General features: G+C 38.2%; 1 protein-coding gene across 5 annotated transcripts in view; it reads left to right on the forward strand.

Moving 5' to 3' along the window:
- The window catches only part of PLCL1 (phospholipase C like 1 (inactive)), a 352432-nt gene that overhangs the window by 234685 nt on the left and 98137 nt on the right, over positions 1-19610 (forward strand). Inside the window, exon 1 of one of the 5 annotated variants that reach the window (XM_032354308.1) lies at positions 15630-15741. The exons of the other annotated variants lie outside the window; for them this stretch is intronic. Within the exon in view, the coding sequence (XP_032210199.1) occupies positions 15646-15741 (96 nt within the window). The 5' untranslated portion in view covers positions 15630-15645. Of the gene's footprint in view, positions 1-15629; positions 15742-19610 lie in introns of those variants that run through there. 5 annotated transcript variants of the gene reach the window in all.

Consider the following 19610-nt stretch of genomic DNA (forward strand, 5'->3'; position numbering starts at 1 on the left):
CAGCGCTCTGCCTCCCACACTTGCGGGTGCCGCGGCGGCGGGAGGACGTACGCATCTTCCTCCCTTGGGGAAGGGCCAGGGGAGGAGTTCAGAGGGAGGACAGGAGAGCCCGTGTGGCCGGAGGCGGACGCCCTCGGGTCCTTGCTGGGCCCCGACTGCATCTCTCCAGCAACATGGCTCCAACCCTCCCACAGGAACGTTTCTCGGGAGTAGAACAGGAGGTGGGCTGCTCCGAACCCATTCTCTGTTCGTAGGGCAGAGCCCTCCCCCCGAGGAACCCGAGGAGAGCGGCTGTTCGCCTTGCCAGTACAGCATGTGCAAGAGGAGCGCTGTGAAGGGGACAGAAATGGACTTCCAAGTGGCCTGCAGAAAGCAGGAGACATTTCTGGGACCAGCTTTTAGGTCCAAACTCAATAATATGAACAGCAGATACTTGAGCCGGGATTCCCCGCGGGCAAGGATCGTTCACAGTGGGGACAGCGACCATTGCGGCCGCGGCTGGAATCCGCTTCCTCCAAGTGCGGGGCCTGGACGGAAAATGATCTCTGAGGGAGAGAAGGGAGTTCGCTTCTCCAGGAACAACGTCTAGATATATTAAGAAATGACCTCAGATAAAAAAACAAACAGAAAATCATTCTGGCAAATCAGAAAGAGCACATTATGTGGCGTTCGTGATGCGTTTTATATGTGCACTGGGAAAGAAAAGAGTCTAATAAATGAAGACAAACAGGAAGCCTTTCCCAAACTCTCTTCCCAGATCCTTTCCAGTCACGTTGTGCAGGTCGAAGGTTCTGGGAAGAAACAGCTAGTGCTCTGACCTGCCTTCTGCAAATATAACGTTTCCTGTTTTGTAGGAGCTCAGGGCTGAAAAGTGCACAAACCAATTGATTTAAACCCTTAAACTCATAATATGCACAAACCTCAAGGACTACTGTTTGAAAACCGTGTGTGTGTGTGTATGTGTGAGAGAGAGAGAGAGAGAGGAGAAAAGGGATTCCAGATGTCCTTGGAGTATCGCATTATATCTAAATTCCAGATAATCTCCAGTTAATTGAATAATTGATTTAATTAAATATTTAATGCATCAATATTTTATATTTTCCCAAACTAAACTTTTATGTTCTGTGGTCTCTTTTCAATTCTGAGTGAATTTAGTTTGGCTGAGGAAAACCATTTATGTTATGTCCTGTGAAGCATGGTTCTCCTTTGATTGGTGTTCACATTAATAATAAAGCCTTTTATTCACAACAACTTAAATAATATAAAATTAAAATCAACTGCTGATCTCAGGGAGCAAGCAGATTTTTTCAATAAGGATTGTACAGCCACATTTATGTTTCTTCCTTTCCTTTTTAATAAATGATGAAAGCTCCAGTGTTGTCATAAAATCACATTTATTTATAGTGATAAGGGTGATGATGCTAATCCCCGCTTCATCACTCTGATCAGCGGTCACACAAACACAATGGAACCTGACATGCTGGCCGCCTCGCTCATTATAGCTTTCCAACCAACCTCCGAGCTCATGGCTGGGAGTCAAATGGGGTGGGCTGGTTCCAAGTAAGAAAGGAAAATAATTGGCTTTGGAGATAAAGGGATTATTAAAATTTCCACATGAATTTTCTACCACCTCTTGGTTTCCGATGGAATAGGAGTTATACGAAGATGCCTGGGTTTCAATTTTGAATTTAAAAGCATTCAAGAAATGGAGAATATTATTACAGACAGCAACAACCACTTCATAACATTTCCTTGCCTTCATGTTGTTTACCCCATTATTAATGACCCGCTAATTAAAAACAAAATAGAACAATTCTGGTAACAAAGTTTTTCATCAGGGAAGTTTTTTGGCTAAAGAATTTTCCCCTGTCCTTAACAATATCAAGCTCTTCTGCCACCCCAAAGGGATTGATTAGTTTTTTAAATTGCCGTAGACATCAGGGGAAAAGCATAATGCTTTGTTTGAAACCTTGGTGTGGACAAAGGCAACTTTTCTGGCCGTCTGGTCTTTAGAAACAAACACTGCAGTCCAACAGACTCAGGCTTCACTGTTCAGTGATCTCTTCTTTGGTTTACACTTGACTCTCAAGTCCCCTTTGCTTGGGATCTTGGGCAGGTTACATCAACTCACTAAACCTCAATTTCACCTTCTGCAGAATAGGGGTAATGAAACTACCGTGAAGACCTGTTGTGAAGGAAAAATAAGGAAATGCATGTAAACAGTCTGGCATATAGTAAGATCCAAACCATAGTAGCTGGTTTTTGTTTGTTTGTTTGTTTTGATTTTAAAAATTATGCTGCCTATTTGCTTTTGTGACTATTAGCATTTGACAGTCTGCTTACTGTGTCACTAAATTTTGTCTTCGTAGAGCCGTGACTGAGTGAAGGTTGAGATCTGACAGATGAAATAGAATTGTGGAAGTTTGGATGTTGCTGTTCATTTGGACCCTTTGATATCACACTGGGTCCTTCAGCAGCTTTGGCAGCAATGGCAAAAAATAAATTCCATTCTAATCAGTGCTACTCACAATCCTTGATTTGGGCTTTTTGAATAAAAATAGGATTCTGTGCTTGAGGATATAACACCCTTTGAGCTGCTGAGTGAGACTGCACCTGGCTTGTGTGGGTGCTGGGATGAAAATCCAGAGGGCCTTCGCCTTTCATTATATTTTTAATAAAACTTGGCAAGTAACAGAATTAAACCTGCAAATAATTTTAACAACTACTTTTCTTAATGGAGATAAGCCTCTTTATCTTTTAGGTAAAGGTAATACTTTGTGGTTCTAAGTTAGGATCCTTGATGTGATTGTATTCCTCTCAAACATTATTAAGAAATCATTTACAATGGAAAGGCTTGAAATTTAAGCAGTCCGAGGGACGAGGCATTCCAGGCTTTTGGTGGCATTGAGTTGAAGGAGGAGATGAGGTGGCTGGGCTATAGCCAGGACGTGCTCTCTAGTGTGGGTTCAGGTAGGGAGGAAACTCATTTCTACTGTGTATTAGAAGATTTCGCCTACATCTTTTCTTTTAGCCATCCTAGTGCTCTTTAAGGCATGTATTATGCCCATTTCATAGGCTCAGAAAGATGATTTGTCCAAGATTACATCATGAATAGAAAAGCAAATTAAAAGAAGAAAATACCAGTTCTGGTTACACAGCGTATTCTGTAAAAACCTATGAAGATATATATTTTAATTTGTGCACTTTTTTGTGCACATGCCACATTATGTTTCAGTAAAAAGTTACTGATCAAAACAAACAGTTTCTGCCTGATGCAAAGCCTGTGCCCTTTTCTATTTTGCTGTTTCCAAAGACGCGTATGATGGACGGAACCCCAAGGAATTTCCTCCATCCGTTACAGCTGGTTGTGGCCAGAAATAGTGCTGCCTTGTTAACTAGAACTGGCTTTGAAAGAGTTGGATATTTCCAAGGAAAGAGACACTCAGAGGAGTGTGGTTTCCTAAAATTGAGCATATGTATGTGTCAGAATTTTGAATGATGTTCTGAAGATGCACTGAGCTTGTTGCAGAGTTGCTCATAACAGTGGAAAATCAGGGAAAAAATCCCGAGATATCCATCAAACAGGAATTAAATAAATAAATACTATGTGGTTTTAGAAACTGCTTGTTTTGAATGATGCTTATGGTGTGTGGTGGAGTGAAAAATGGTCATGGAACGGCATATATATCAGGAGGGCCTTTTCATAGCTTTCTTTTTTCTCTCTCTCTCTATATACATATATACGTGTGTATATATATATATATATGTATATATATATATATATTTGCATAAGTAAGTATCTGGAAAGTTGTTTGCTAAAATACCAGTAGTGGTATCTCTGCATTTCGGAATAGTGATTTAGTTTTGCATTCTTTTTTGTGTCATTCTTTATTGTTTTTCTACAATTCAAAAAGCAGAAATTTTGTTTTAATTTTTAATAAAATAATAGGCAAAGGCTGAATCCTGAATTAAGTATAGCCCTTCTCAAGTTGTCTATGTTGAAGAAGGAAACAGTTTACTGTATGAGTCCTGATACATTAAAGCAAAATATGACTTTATAGTCAAACTAAAGAAGAGCATTTCCAGGAGTAAAAAGGGCCATTCTGTAGGAGCAAACACATGCAATTACCAGACTGCTTGGCTTGTTTAAGCTTTTAAAAATATTAAAAATAATTAAATATTTTAATTATATTCTATGTAAGCAAGATGTTCTACCTCCTTCTACCAGATATCATAACAATCTTGAAAAATAGTTGTTTTACCTACTCAAATATATGTCTTGTATGGCTCAGTTTTAAAAATTCTCCATTCACTTTAGATTTTAGTGTCATGGTCTAGATATATGATTACTTTATTTTGTTTTATTCCATTTTATTTAATTCTAGTGACTTTCTTCCTTCAGTGAGGTTAACTGAAGACAGCATTGAAATCACAAAGATTACATATTCATGCAAAAACAGATAATAGAGCAAGATAGGACTTTCTTTTTTGTCTTTTTGCTGAAGATTTTCAAGAAACTAGCTGAAGAAAATCCTGAGCACATCTCCATGTGAGTGACATTAATATATGGAAGTTCGTTACCTATAAACACCAACACAGACTGTGAGATCCAGCCAAATTCAGATAATTACTACCCTCTGAGCAATTAGCAGTCCTGACGACATTCTCTCCTTTTGGATAGGTCGGAGCCCTAAACGGGAAAACTTTCCTTCAGACTCACTGAACTGATGGATCAGAAAACAGCTCAAGCCTTTTGGGCCGCAGCAAGCTCTCTGTTTTGAACACATTTAACTCTGAAAATGGACAACATGTTAACAAAATCCTGTGTGTGAATTGATATGTATGAACAGATTTAGAATGTGTGAAAAGAAAACCAGAGGTTTGTATTTCACAAATCTCACTTACTAAGAAGAATGTATGAAGAATTAAGATTTTTTTTTTTCTGGAAAATCTAGCAGTTTGGTTTCTGTTTAATGCCAGTAAAATTGACTTTTTCTTTTTTTGGTATTCTTAAAAAATTACTATTGAAGTATAGTTGACATACAATTTTATATTAGCTTCAGGTGTACAACATGTGATTTGACAGTTCTATGCATAACTCAGTGCTCACCACAATTAAGTGTAGTGACCGTCTGTCATCATTCGACGTTATTATAACATTATTCATTATATTCTCTATGATGTACTCTTGATCTCCGTGATATGTTTACTTTAAACTGGAGGTTTATACCTTTTAATCTCCTTCATCTATTTCACTCATCTCTCCCCATCCCCACCTCCTTTCTGGCAATCACCAGTTTGTCTTCTATATTTGAAAGTCTGTTTGGTTTTTTTGTTTTTTTACTTATTTGTTTTTTTTTTTTAATATTCCACATACAAGTGAAATTATTTGGTATTTGTCTTTGTCTGCCTAACTTATTTCACTTAACATAATACCCTCTAGGTCCATCCAAGTTGTTGCAAATGGCAAGATTTCATTCTTTTTTTATGGCTGAGTAATATTCCATTATATATATCCCATTGTTATCTATTATATATTATATATATAAAATATTCTATATATGTATACATACCACATATTCTTTATTCATTCATTTATTGATGGACACTTGGATTGCTTCTGAATTTTGGCTATTGTAAATAATGTTGCAATAAACATAGGGGGACATATATCTTCCTTAATAACTGTTTTCCTTTGAATAAATACCCAGTAGTGGAATTACTGGATCATATGGTAATTCTATTTTTAATTCTTTGAGGAATCTCAGTACCATTTCCCACAATGGCTGCACCAGTTCACCTTCCCACCAGCAGTGCTCAAGGGTCCCTTTACTCCACATCCTTGCCAACTCTTATAATTTCGTGTCTTTTTAATTCTTTTTGAAAATCTAGCTGTTTGGTTTCTGTGTGGTTCCAGTAAAGTTGATTTTTATATTATGTTTTTTTACATATAGTGAGGTAGGAAAATTTCCTTTGATATAATTGGATCATCTCTTTTGCCTAAACAAGGTATTTTGTTTGGGGAGAGATGAGTATTTTGTTTACCAGAGAAAGAAGAAACCCCGAGGAGTTTACATATGTAGTTGAAAGAAAGTAGCTTTAACTTTGAGGGAGGAGAAATTTGAGAGAGAGTAGGGGGGAGTAGGGTTAAAGCCAATCAAATCCCTGTCAGTTAATGCCTCTGATTCCTGTGCCTGGGACACATACACTCAGAATTTTAAGTCCAGTCATGACGTTTATTTATATGTGGATTTCAGAGGAATTTGGGAAAGGCTCTGAATTCTCTGTTTTGCATGCAGAGGTTTTCTAGAGAAGAAGTAACCCAGGCAGCGGAGCCTGGGTGCCTCAGTCAGTTAAGAGTCTGCCTTCAACTTGGGTCATGATCCTAGGGTTCTGGGATGGCATCCCAGGGAGCAGGGATCCTGCTTCTTCGTCTACTCTGCTTGCTGCTCCCCCTGCTTGTGCTCTCTTTCTTTCTGTCAAATAAATAAATAACCCAGGCAAATAGAGGTAGCAGGCAGAAGGCAGCATTAGGGCACACATGTTGTAGGAACTCCAGAAATGCACGTGGTCTGGAGAGCTTTGGGCTGTCATGGACTGTAGAAATGAATTCAGGCCATGTTCAACCCCACTTCGGAGGGTGTCCGTTTTGCAGAGCTAGGCAAAGGTGTGTGCTCAGGATGCTCCAGGCAGGGGATGTACCTCCCCATGCACATGTAGGAGTGATGGCCACTGACCACTGACAGCTCACAAACCTCTGATGTCCTGTTGGATTTGAGTCATTTAAAAAAGACCACTGGTCAGCTTTTCTCACTGCTGTTTCCTTAACAATGAGGAAATCAGGGACTCCTGGCTGTCTCAGTCAGACAGTTAGCGGCTGCCCTTGACGTGGGTCATGATCTCAGGGTCCTGGAATCAAGCACCACCTCCCCCCGCCATATTGGTCTCCCTGCTCTGAGTCTACTCCTGCCTCTCTCTCTGCCTCCCCCCTCCTGCCTGCCTCCTCTTCTCTCTCTGGCACTCTCTCTCGCTCTCTTTCAAATAAATACAATCTTTAAAAAAAAGAAGAAGAAGAAACCAGAGGCTACTGCTCCACTTTAAATGCACAGAAGTAAAGCCTTTCACGGTCTGTCAGTTCATTTCTTGCTCTCTTTACAACAGAAACATGTATTAACGTTAAGCAACTAGCTAAGTGTAATGGATTCAATTCCAATATTCAGCAGAAAATTCATGATCTAATTTTGATAAAGATGCATGGATTAGTGAGCTGAAGTTGTTTCTGTGTTAATTGCTATGGGTGTCAATTTCAGCATAGACCTAGAAACTCCTGGGTCTGGAGACTGCAGAATATTGTATTGGTAAACGCTCCTACTCAAATAAGGGCTTGTTGAGTTGGTCTCAGACGTATTCTCCTGCTGAGCTACAGCAGCCATGATGGATGGGTTGAAATATCTCAGTCCTACGATTTACCATCATACTGTCAGTTTGTCCAGGGAGATGACTCAGGGGTGCGTGAACATATACATGCTTTTGAACTCTTGATGGAGTCCATCCTTTTCTTTCTCCTCACCCCCGAATTTTCATATAGAGCTTTTTGATTAATACATTTTACATTACATTTTGAAAATAAATAAATTAGGTCAAATTGATCAGAGCTTTCTACCTTTGCGCTGCTTTTTAAAAAAAAGTTGAATTTGTTGTTATAAGATAGTGGTTGGTTTCATTTCCTGAGATGACTTGAAAATAGTTTTTCTCATGTCACCTTCCTTTAAAGTACCATTAAGTAAAATGCACATAAAGAATGTTAATAAGAGTGTTTCAAGATTACTGTGCCAATATTGATACATCAGACATTGGGGTTATTAGCAGAAAGCATTTATCAACACTACTGGGTACAGAAGACCCAGACCTACTTTTGAAAATACATTAGTAGCTATATGAAACTTTCCATTTAACTTTCTTAGTAAGCTACTTTGGTTTTAAATGAGTCCCAATTGGAAGTTAAGGACTGCAAATTCGACCCAGTAAGTGTAATGATGAGCATTGGAAATGTCCCATTGTAGAACTCTAGTTCCATCTGCTCGTGAAAAAAAGATTATGGGTAATTATAATTAGGAATTCAGTGTGTGGCAGTGGATTAGGTATGGAAAGGAATGACTGCTGAAACCCACTGACAATGGTGGGGGGTGGCGCGGTGTAAAGAAAGTGAAAATTTCATCTGGAATCTATGAGGCATGTTTTGTGACTTAGTGACTCTAAATGTGTTTATATCCTAATGATTGTATTGGTAAACAAATTTCTAGTATTCTTTGAATCCTGGAAAATGCTGGGCTGTGAATAATGTTTCCTGGTAGAATTTTGTACTACCTACACATATTAGAGGGCTGTTACTCATTCACATTCTCTATAATGGCCCCCAACAATGAAGGATGGTAGCGAGAGGGCAAGTCTACTGAAGGGGGAAAGGGTGAAGAGGAAGCTGAGGGAAATTGGTCAAACTGGCTTCAGTGGCCTCAGGGAGAGTGGGAAACACTAGTTTAGGAGCTACCAAATCTTTCCTTTCTTTCAAATGCGTTATTAGGTTAATAGATATGTTGATTCAGGGTGCCAGGGTTTAGCGTCTGCCTTCAGATGAGGTCTTGATTCTGGGGTTCGGGGTTCTGGGGTTGAGCCCCACTTTGGGGCTCCTGGCTGTGCAGGGAGCTTGCTTCTTCCTCTCTAACCCTCCCCCCTGCTCATGTTCTTTCTCTCACTCTTTCACTCTCTCAAATAAATAATAAAATCTTTAAGAAAAGGGAAACAAGAAATTAAAAAAAAAAAAGATATGTTGAGTCTTACTTTTCCCACCCCATATATACTGTGTGATACTGAGAGAAGGTTTTTTACCGTGTCTGGCATGGCAGTGGTTAGACTTCAATAAATGACAGCTTCCTTTTTCTTTCTTTGAGTACATTTAGGAGCTACAACCCATTAACCAAAAATCTGAATTATCCAGAACATGGTGAGACCCTGGAGCCTGTTGCTCAGGAAATAAAAGTGGAGGTTTAAAGTAAGCCCCAAACAGCCCTTTACATTTCTTATTTATAATATAGTTTGCCTCACTAAACACAAAACTATATTTTTGTGTATATGAAATGCAAAGGTTAATTTTCTGGTAAATTGTGTGCATCAAAAAAAAACAAAAAAACAAAAAAAAAAACAACCCCCAAAACAAGTTTTAGCTACGCTAGAAGAGTGTCAGATTTATATAAGACTGTTGCCATGAATTATTTCTTAAAGCAAGAAATCCTTTATAACACAAATAAAACCCCTTTATTAGCTTCTGTGTTTTTGAATGGATATTGGGCTTTTCTCAGAGTTGCCTGCAATTTTATATGTAGCTATTAATCTCTGAAACTCTCAAATTATATGAATTCTCTAGAACTGCTTATCTAAAGGAGTATTTCCTAATATTTTTTAAATGGTGACTTCCTATTACCTTTTTTTTTTTTAAAAGATTTATTTATTTATTTATTTATTTGACACAGAGAGAGAGAGAGAGAGAGAGAGAGAGATCACAAGCAGAGAGGCAGGCAGAGAAGAAGGGGCAAGCAGGCTCCCTACTGAACAGAGAGCCCGATGTAGGGCTCGATCCCAGGACCCTGAGATCATGACCTGAGCTGAAGGCAGAGGCTTAACCCACTGAACCACCCAGGCACCCCCCTATTACCTTTCTTAATTTCATCTTCTTTCTGAACTAACAATATAATTTAAAATGCTGAAAAAATATGGTTTCAATATACAGATATTCTTAACATGGAACTATCACATAATTATATGTAATATCCACTTACTTTTTAAAAATAATTGTACCGAAGTTGAATATCCTGATTTGGTGCAGTGTTTTTAAATTTCCCTGACCATAAGAATCACTTGAGGTGGTGGTGGGAGATCATTTGTTAAAAATATGCATTCCTGGAACGTACCTCCGTTCTACTGAATCAGATGGGGCGGATCTAGGAATATATCATTTAAATGAGCGATCTTAGGTGATTCTTGTGGTCAGTAAGATTGGTACCAGTGATGTTGTGTAGTGAAACTTTAGGATGCATCAGAATCACCCCTGTCTTATTACACCCCAAATTTCTGGACTCCACTGCAGATTCAGTGGGTCTAGGGTGAAGCCTGAAAGTCCTGTAACTCTACTTTTTCCTTTGAAAACTTCCTTTATCTCTAACCCCTCTACCCCCAAGACACATGTTGGCAATCATCCTCTGAGCATATGACACACCAACATACAACTGAAGAGTCTCACGACTGAGTTTTTACTAAACAGTAATAAATGACTTCTTTCTAATAATAGCGAGGCCCCTAGGATTCTGGAAACCTTTTTTCCAAAATGTCTGGTGTATGCTATCCCTATCCCCTCCCAATTCGAAAACATATAATGGGCCACTCCTCATGACCCCAGTGCAGCTCTTTCTGCCCATGTGTCTTGTCCCCATGTTTTAATAGAATCACCTTTTTACACCAACGACATCTCAAGAATTCTTTCTTGGCTATTGTCTTTGAATCCTGACATCTTTCCTACATTATATAAAATTGTAGCTAATTTAAAGAAAAGACTGCATGAAAACCTTTATGTTTTGTAGACGAGAGAGCCCCTTTGCCCTTATGGATGAGCTGTTGGATCAAATCATTGCAAGAGTCTGGTACTGGGAAGACTGGAGGCAGAATCATTAGTGGGCTGGGCACATTTCTTTCTGGCCCAGGGACCAATTCCAGTTTTTCTGGACACATTCATAGAAGACTGCTCTAAAGTGAAGCTCTAAAAATCCACCTGGAGATTTTTGGCATGATCAGTAACGTACCTGAAATAGATTTACTTGTGGATGTGAGTGCTAAAAACTAACAGAGCCCCATGGGAGCCCAAAAATTAGAGGGCAAAAGCAGCATAATGGTAACAAGAAAATATGACACTAAAAACATTGAAGCTTAATGTAGGTATGAAAAGAAATATGATAGGAAGTAATTTAGGCATCATGGTGATAGTGGGACTAACTCAGCATGTAAGTGAAATGCAAAACTGATATCATAAAAGATACGTGGTAAGTACCACACCTCGGAACTTGGAGGCCTCTTTACTATCCTTAGTCCTGGCCTAGCCACTAATGATTTGTCAGGATAAATAAAATGCCTGTTCAGAAGGAATCTACACAGATAATTAAAGCTTCAGAAAATCAGACTCATGGACTAAAGCATTAAGATTTTTGAAATGCAGAAGTCTGAGAGACAGCACATATAATGCACATATTTAATAATGCACATATGCAGGCACTCTTGATGTAGTTTTAGAATATAGGTGGGGTTTGGTGGGGTAGGATCCCGTGCCAACAACCAAGAAAGAATTCTTTAGCAAAGAGTTTTTATTAAAGCGAGGGGTGAGAGAAGAGGGCCCTCGGACAGAAAGAGCTGCTGCCCGGCTGCGGGGAGGGGTGGCTGATTATAGATTTGGGAGTTGGGGAGGAAGGAAAAGGGAGGTTTTCAAAAGAACATTCTTTCTTTCTTTCTTTTCTCTCTCTCTTTTTTTTTTTAAGATTTTATTTATTATTTGACCGACATAGATCACAAGCAGGCAGAGAGAGAGATGGGGAAGCAGGCTCCCTGCCGCGCAGAGTGCCCAATGCAGGGCTCGATCCCAGATTCCCTGAGATCATGACCTGTGCCAAAGACAGAGGCTTTAACCCACTGAGCCACCCAGGCGCCCCTCAAAAGAACTTTCATATGCTCAAGAGGACATACAAGGTACTGGAGGCCTTGCCATTGTCAAGTTAGGGTTGTTTTCCTCTCCAGGGAGGCATTAACATTGAGTCAGTTGGGAGCTTCCTGGAGGAATGTTGTGGAGAGTCCACCTGGGAGTGAGTGTATGTGGCGGGAGGAGCTGTGGGTGTTAGCTCCTGCGGAGTCCTCCCCGTGCCTTCTCCCCCTGCATCACACTTACACCTCGTGCAGACCCTGCACCGTAGGTGAGGAATGGAATGCTCATCTCAGATTACAACCTTTCTCATTTGTAAAGGAGGAATAATTTTAGGAAGTGAGGACAGTAGAGAGGGAAAATTTTGCATCTTCTTCTCTGGTAGCCCATTCTGGACTTGTCAGCTTGCCAGAAAACCTTAGGAAACTTCTTTAGAAGACTTCTTTCTTCAGTTTTCGAAAGACTATAAGGGTACTCTCAATCCAGACTAATCACTTTTCTAGTCCAAATGTATAAGAAAGTCAGAAAGAGCTATTTCACATCTCGATAATGTAATTCTCTCTAATAATTTCTTGATAAATGTCAATTAAACAAAATGAATTTTATACTTAGAATCATGGTAAAATTTTCCATGTTTTTTAGAGTAGTTCTTTTAAATATCCAAATATGTGGCTTGTCAATGACTCATTATTTGGTAATGTATGTTTCCTTTGTCATTCAAAAAAGGTTGTATTATTTGGCTTTATGCAAGGATGCTGACTGAGCACCTGCAAAGTTTGCTTTACTGGCATTGAAAGAGAAGAAAGAAAATTATTTGTTTAACTGGCAATGAATTATTGCATCTATTTGTGTCTTTAACTAAATTATTTGTTAAATAATTTAATAGAATTTATAGGGCCTGTTTTCCATTGGCTAAACTGTAGCAAATATAGGTCTTTGTCTCATCTTGGATATGGTTATAAGAAGGCCATCTTTTAACTTGTCTTTTGCCAGTTTAGATGTTGATAAGATATTGAGTGATTTTATATTATTTTTGCATTTAAGTTGAATATGTATTTAAACTTTATAAACAAGGGGAAGATTGTTACATAGCAAAACTAAGAGTAAGGTACAGAGATTTCTCCCACTTAGGTGTAGCCTCCCAACAGACTGGTGTATTTGTTACAATCTATGAACATACACTGACTCATCACTCAAGTCCAGAGTCTACATTAGGGTTCTTGCAGGATTGTACATTCCGTGGGTTTAGGCAAGTGTATGATGACATATATTCATCATTATAGTATCCTACAGAGTATTTTCACCTCTCTGAACATCTGTGCTCTGTATTCATTCTTCCACCCACCCCTATCCACTAGTAATCACCGAGCTTTTTACTGTCTCTGTAATTTTGCCTTTTCTAAAATGTCATATAGTTGAGATCACACAGCATGTAGCCCTTCAGACTGACTTCTTTCACTTAGTAATTTGCATTTTAGATTCCTCCATGTTTTTTCAGGACTTGTTAGCTCATTTCTTTTTCAGTGCTGAATAATATTCCATTGTCCGAATGTGTCACAATTTTACTCATCCATTCATCTACTAAAGGACATCTTGGTTGTCTCCAAGTTCTGGCAATTATGAATAAAGCTGCTATAAACATGCGTGTGCATATTTTTGTGTGGAAATAAGTTTTCAACTCCTTTGGGTGAATACCAAGGTGACTGGGGTGGGGTAACACTAGATCATATGGTAAGGTGTTTAGCTTTGTAAGAAATTGTCAAAATGTCTACCAAGATGGGATTACCATTTTGTATTCCCTCCCACCAGCAGTAAGGGAGAGTTTCTGTCATTCTAAATCCTTGTCGGCATGTGTTGTGGTCAGTGTTCTGGATTTGGGCCATTCTAATACGTGCATATGGTATCTCATTGCTGTTTTAATTTGCATTTCCCTGATGACTTATGATGTGGAACAGGTACTTGTGTGGTTGTTTTCATCTGTAGACCTTTGGTGAGATGTCTGTGAGGCCTTTAACCCATTTTTTAAGGTTGTTTATTTTTTTTCTCGACTTTAAAAAGTTCTTTGTATATCTTGGATAACAGTCCTATATCAGATGTGTCTTTTGCAAATATTTTCTCCTAGACTATAGCTTGTCTTCTCAATCTTATCTTTGTTTTTTAATAGCTTATTTGTTTTTATATATAATAGTAATAATTATATCAAATTAAGTTGCTAACTCTGCAAAATATCAAAAATTAGGTAGTATTACTGAAAATTTTAAAGAATTTGACTTGTTTAGTAGAAATCCCAAGGTTAGTGATATCAGCACAAATTCATGAGAACTGACAGCCAAATGGATCCGCAGCAATGTCTTACAGTCATTTCTCTAGTGAGTTATTCTTCCCTTCCCCACAGGGATTATTACTCTGTCTCAGTCAGGATGCCTTTGCTTGCAAGTGTCAACAATCCAACTCATACTGACATTTTTGTGTTGGAGGTGTTGGTTCAGAATCCAATGTCTGGGAGTATCTAGCTGAATCTGGGGCAACAAAATTTTCGGGACCTCTTTCTTCACATCTTTTAGTTCCGTGTTCCCCAGGTTTGCTTCCCTGATATATAAGGGTTGATTCCAGTAGTTCCAGACTTACATCCTACCATATTAGGAGCCCCAGAGGAAAAAGTGTGCCTTTCCCCCCAGGGGCTTCTTCTTTCCCAGTGGTTTCATTGAAAGTTCTGGGATTGGGTTTCATTGGGTTGAAGCAGTAGCTAATGCAAGGGTGATGCTTCGGTTGGCCAGGCCTGGACATTCCCACACCAGGATCTAGGTCAGTCGTGGGAGTGATGGGGCTGGAAAGGGAAGAGGAGACTGGTGTCAGCTCTATCTCAAGACCATAGGCTCAGAATGGGGAAAGGCAATTCGCTAGGGAAATCACTGTTAACAGAAGTGTGAATGGAGGTGAACCTGCAAAAGCAACTAAAGATTTTTCTTCTCCACTTTTGTCAGATCTCTGATTTTCTCTATCTCCTTCTTCATCCTCAACAAATGACTTTGCCTTATTCTTTAGTGATAAAATAGAAGCTACCAGATGGGGATTCCCCTATTTTACCACCACTCATTCCTCCCATCTACTTATTTCTATACTCATCCTCTTTTTCCCTCTTTTTACAGAGGAGGAAGGATTTCTATTATCAAAGCTGTTCTGTTCACATTGGCCCTCGGTCTCCTTTTCTACCTCTTAGTTATCCTTCCCCCACCCTCACATTGTCCTTGTCTTCTGTTATTCTCTTTTTTTTCCCCTTAGAACAATAACAAAACCAAACAAAAACCCCTTTGATTCATTTCTTTCTCTCTCCAGCCATTGTTCTGTCTCATCACTCCCTTCCTCAATCAAACTCTTACATTCTCTACACATTCATTCTTTAATCTGCTGCTCTCTTTTCTCTATATCCAACACTACACTGATACTGCTCTAAGATCACCAAAGCATTCATCTTACCATGTCCATTGGAGACCATTTTCGTCATCCAAGTCTTCTTACTGACATTGACTACAGTTGACCACCCCTTCCTTCTTGCAGTGTTCTGTTCTCTTGGCTGTCGTGACAACGTACCCTTCTGGTTTCCTCCTGCTGCTTTGGCTTTCATTATCTATCTTCTTTGTAAGCTTTTCTTCTTCTAACTGATCTCAAAATGTACTGTCACAAAGGTCAGTGTTAGATTTGTTTCTCTTTTTATTCTGTCTTCGAAAGTTATCTCATCTAGTCGTATGGCTTCAGAGACCACAGATAACCCGACCGTTCTCAGCACCCAGATTTATATCTTGAACCTAGATGTCTATCCCAAGATTTACTCCCATTTTGCAACTGCATTCTGAACACCTCCAGAGACACTCACAAATCTGCTTCTTCTCTAGTCTTTTCCGATTCTACAAATGGCTCCCCCAGCCTCTCAGTTGCTCAAACCAGAGAACTGGGGAGTCACTTGTAGTGGCCCCATCTCCCACTCCAGTGCTTCCAGCCCACTTCCGGTGAGTCTTCAAATAAAACCATTTCTCTTATTCTCATCCTAAGTCTTCTGTGTTCACCATCTGAGAGATGCCCCCTTAATAGTTCTATATCTCAAATTCATTCTCCAGCAGCTAGAGGTCCTTTTTAAAGGAAGAACTTTCACCTTTCTGACTTAAAATCTCTGTAGAATAAATTCCAGGTTTTTTAGAAATGGTTTTCACAGCCCCACCTGATCTGCCTCGACCCTCCAGCTTCATTTCACTTTTGCCCTCTGTCACTATGGATTTGCTACGCAGGCCTGCCATTAGTACACTTACTTTAGGATCTTCTTGTTTTTCTTCTGCACAGAATGTTCTTCCCACACTATTTATCTGGCAATTTGCCCAGTTTAAATGTTAGTTCCTCAGGAGACATATGGGACCCCAGTCCAATATAAATTAGCCCCCCTACCTAAAATATTTCAGTGCATTTTGTACAATCTTTAATTACATGTTTGTGTGATTGTCTTTTGAGATCTCTTTCTACTACAAGTGATATTGCAGTACACCTGCAACTTAGCTGAGAGCCTGCCTGCTCACCTAGATGAGTGCCTGGCACAGACTGTGGCTCTACAAATGTATTTGAAAAAAATTTAAAATATCCCAAAATTATGAAGAATTTTCTATATCATATCCTCTTTCTTAGAGGCATTTTTGCCAAGGAACATAGCTCTCCTGGGAAGAAATAACTGGAATAAGTGGCATTCCCCTTTATTCAGCATTCAGTGAGAAAAAAATAGCTAGAGTTGTAAAACTTACATTTCTTATCATGGTGAAGGGGTGAGAAGATACTCTGGGAACTAGAGAAATAGAGTAGTAAAAGGCAGAGGTAGTGTGAGTTTATAGAAATAAATTCAACCAAGAATAAGAATATCTGAGTTTGGCATCCAGCTTGGCCACTGGTGTCTATGTTTTTGGCAAGGTATTCAGTCTCCTTGTGTCTTGGATTTTCTCATCTTTAAAATCTTGTGGAGATCTCATGAAAAAAATGAATGTGGATACCCTTTGAAAAGTAGTAAAACTTCTTAGAAATGTGAGATGCTCTTACTCTCCTTATTTTGACTTTCATTTATGAACATAAAATGACTTGACTTGGAGGTAGTTAAAACAATAATGAGTTTAGTCTCTGTCATAGATGGAACTGGCTGTTACTTTCTCTCAATTTATAGAAGTTGCTATGAAGAAACCACCTAGGGATGATAATATGAAAGTAAGTGAGTGTAGTGAATTCATTATGGATTTCCTTTGTAATTTTTTGCAAGCTTTCCTGATAGCAATGCTAATTAAATTTAAATATGTTGGGGTGTCAAGTCTCTTTTTCTAAGAGATTAATTAGAGACTAGTCTCTAAGCTATTTGTAAATTACCATGCTTTTTTACTGTAAACTGTTTGGTAAAAATGCTATTTTAGGAAAATGATTATAGATTACAAATGATTTTATTAAGTACTTTATTTCCCTACCATCCTACCAGTTTTATAATAATAGATGACTTTAATGTCCTTTTTTTACTGATAATTTAAATGAGATCTATGAGATGAAACATTATTTTGGAACAAGTTTAATTTAATTGACCCAGCACAGCTTGGAATTTTTACTGCTATGATCCTTTTATGATTAAACACTAAAGAAGAATCTGTAATGTGAATACTTTTAGTTCTTCACCATGGGATTCATACTCCCTGGGATAAAATATCCTTTTCAGAGAACATTAGCAGACATATTAGAAATTTATCCTCTCAGGAGATGTACCAGTTTCATTAACAAATGGGAATTCAAAGACCTTTAGTGAAACTAATGACCTTGTATACAATAACAACAACAAAACCCCCACATAATTCAAACTGTCTTTTAAATATCTTTGTGTTCAAACTGGTAGCCTAGAGATCAGTATGTGCTAATACAGAATCCTGAAAATGTTGTGATGTTCGTCTTGTTTTTAAAACTGCTAAGATGAGTAAGTCTAACTGTTTCAAATTTTATAGGGTTTTGTAAACTCTCAGTGCCAAGAAAACAAGCCACCTGGCAGTTTTTTAAGAACAGTGAGCCAGTACTTAAGAATATGCACCAGAATTCACTGTTAGTATTTCAAGTGAATTTGGCTCAGATTTACATGGGATATGACAGCATTTTTATTCTAGTTACCATTTCTTATTTTCTTAGGATTATATTCTCATGCTGCAGATTTTATTCTCATGAGGCAATTTCTAGTGGGAATTGAGCAGATTTAGTGTATTTTAATATATTGACAGCCATTATTTTTCCTGAAAGTGCAAAAATGACTCAGAAAAATGCTTACTATTCTAAGTAGCATTCAAGGTAGAATACTGAGTTCATTAGTTGAATTTCCTAAAGTTCACAAGTTAAATGTAGAGAGTTAAGTTTAACTGATAGAATAGTGTTTTAAGTGGCAAGGATGGACAGACATTACTGTATGCATTGGAATAAGAAATCTCTATTAAAGAAGAGACTTGATAGCTATAACTAAAGAAATAAAGGAATGTGGATTAGGTGACAATGAAATATTTTGTACACTGTTTTGTGAAGATATGAGAATGTGTTAAAGAGGACAGAATGCAAAGTTAGGGGCAACTGGGTGACTCAGTTGCTTAAGCATCTGCCTTTAGCTCAGGTCATGATCCCAGGATCCTGGGATTCAGGGGTCCTGCTTCTCCCTCTCCCTCTCCCTGGTGCTCCCCGGGCTTTCGCTCTCTCTCTCTCTCTGTCAAATAAATAAGAAAAATCTAAAAAAAAAAAAAAAAAGAATGCAAAGATAAATTTGGAGTCACATATCTAGAAAAGACAATAGAGGATTAGGCTAAGGTAGCTATGGGGAATTTTGAAGGCTACACGTTGTACTTGGTGAAAATTGTTGAAATTTTTGTAATTAGTATGTGTGCTCTGGAAGATTAAAGCTCTTGTAACCTATATGGAATTCTTGCTGAATCCTATTTCTTTGAAATATGTTTAAGTCCTAATTTAATACAGCGGGTTTGAATCTCATTATCAGTGGAGTGTATTTAATTGAAATCAAATTGATTTAAACAACTAGTCAGGAAATCTCAGTTTAATCTCTTTTTTTCCTCCGGGAAATTCATCTACTTATATCTATTCTCAAAGCTTAGAGGTAGCAAAAGTTGAAGAGAAGACATACCTCACATTTTCATTTAAATTAATTGTTTAAGTAGTTAGGAGATTAATTTCATAGATACGTTATAAAACTTCATTGTGTTTTGGAAATTTTTCCCACAAAGGGTAATTAGAATCAGTAGTTCTAAAATGTAAGATTCTTTTTTAAAGATTTTATTTATTTATTTGACAGAGAGAGAGAGATAGTGAGAGAGGGAATGCAAGCAGGGGGGTAGTGGGAGAGGGAGAAGCAGGCTTCCCGCCCAGCAGGGAGGCCGAAGCCGGACTTGATCCCAGGACCCTGGAATCATGACCCCAGCCGAAGGCAGATACTTAATAACTGAGTCACTCAGATGCCCCCTAAAATGTAACATTCTTAAGTAATTTCCAAATAAAGATTTATCATGATACTTAAAGGATACTTTTTATACTTTAATAAGGATGTATTGACCAGTCCCAAGAACAATAAACATTTAGAATATTATTATTTAACTAAAATAACATCGATGTAATATTTTAACACAAATAAATACAATGTACTTTGAAATTGTAACCATTTTAGTTATACCTCAACTAAGTCTTAAGATGGATATCATTATTTACCTCTACAAAGTATAACTGTCTGATAATTAATGAGGTAATTATAAGACTAATTCTATGGAAATATCTTTAACATTTTCCTTATAATATATGATAATATTTATTAATTTTAAATAATTTGAGC

Source organism: Mustela erminea, chromosome 8, assembly GCF_009829155.1.
Source record: "Mustela erminea isolate mMusErm1 chromosome 8, mMusErm1.Pri, whole genome shotgun sequence".
Classification (NCBI taxonomy): domain Eukaryota; kingdom Metazoa; phylum Chordata; class Mammalia; order Carnivora; family Mustelidae; genus Mustela; species Mustela erminea.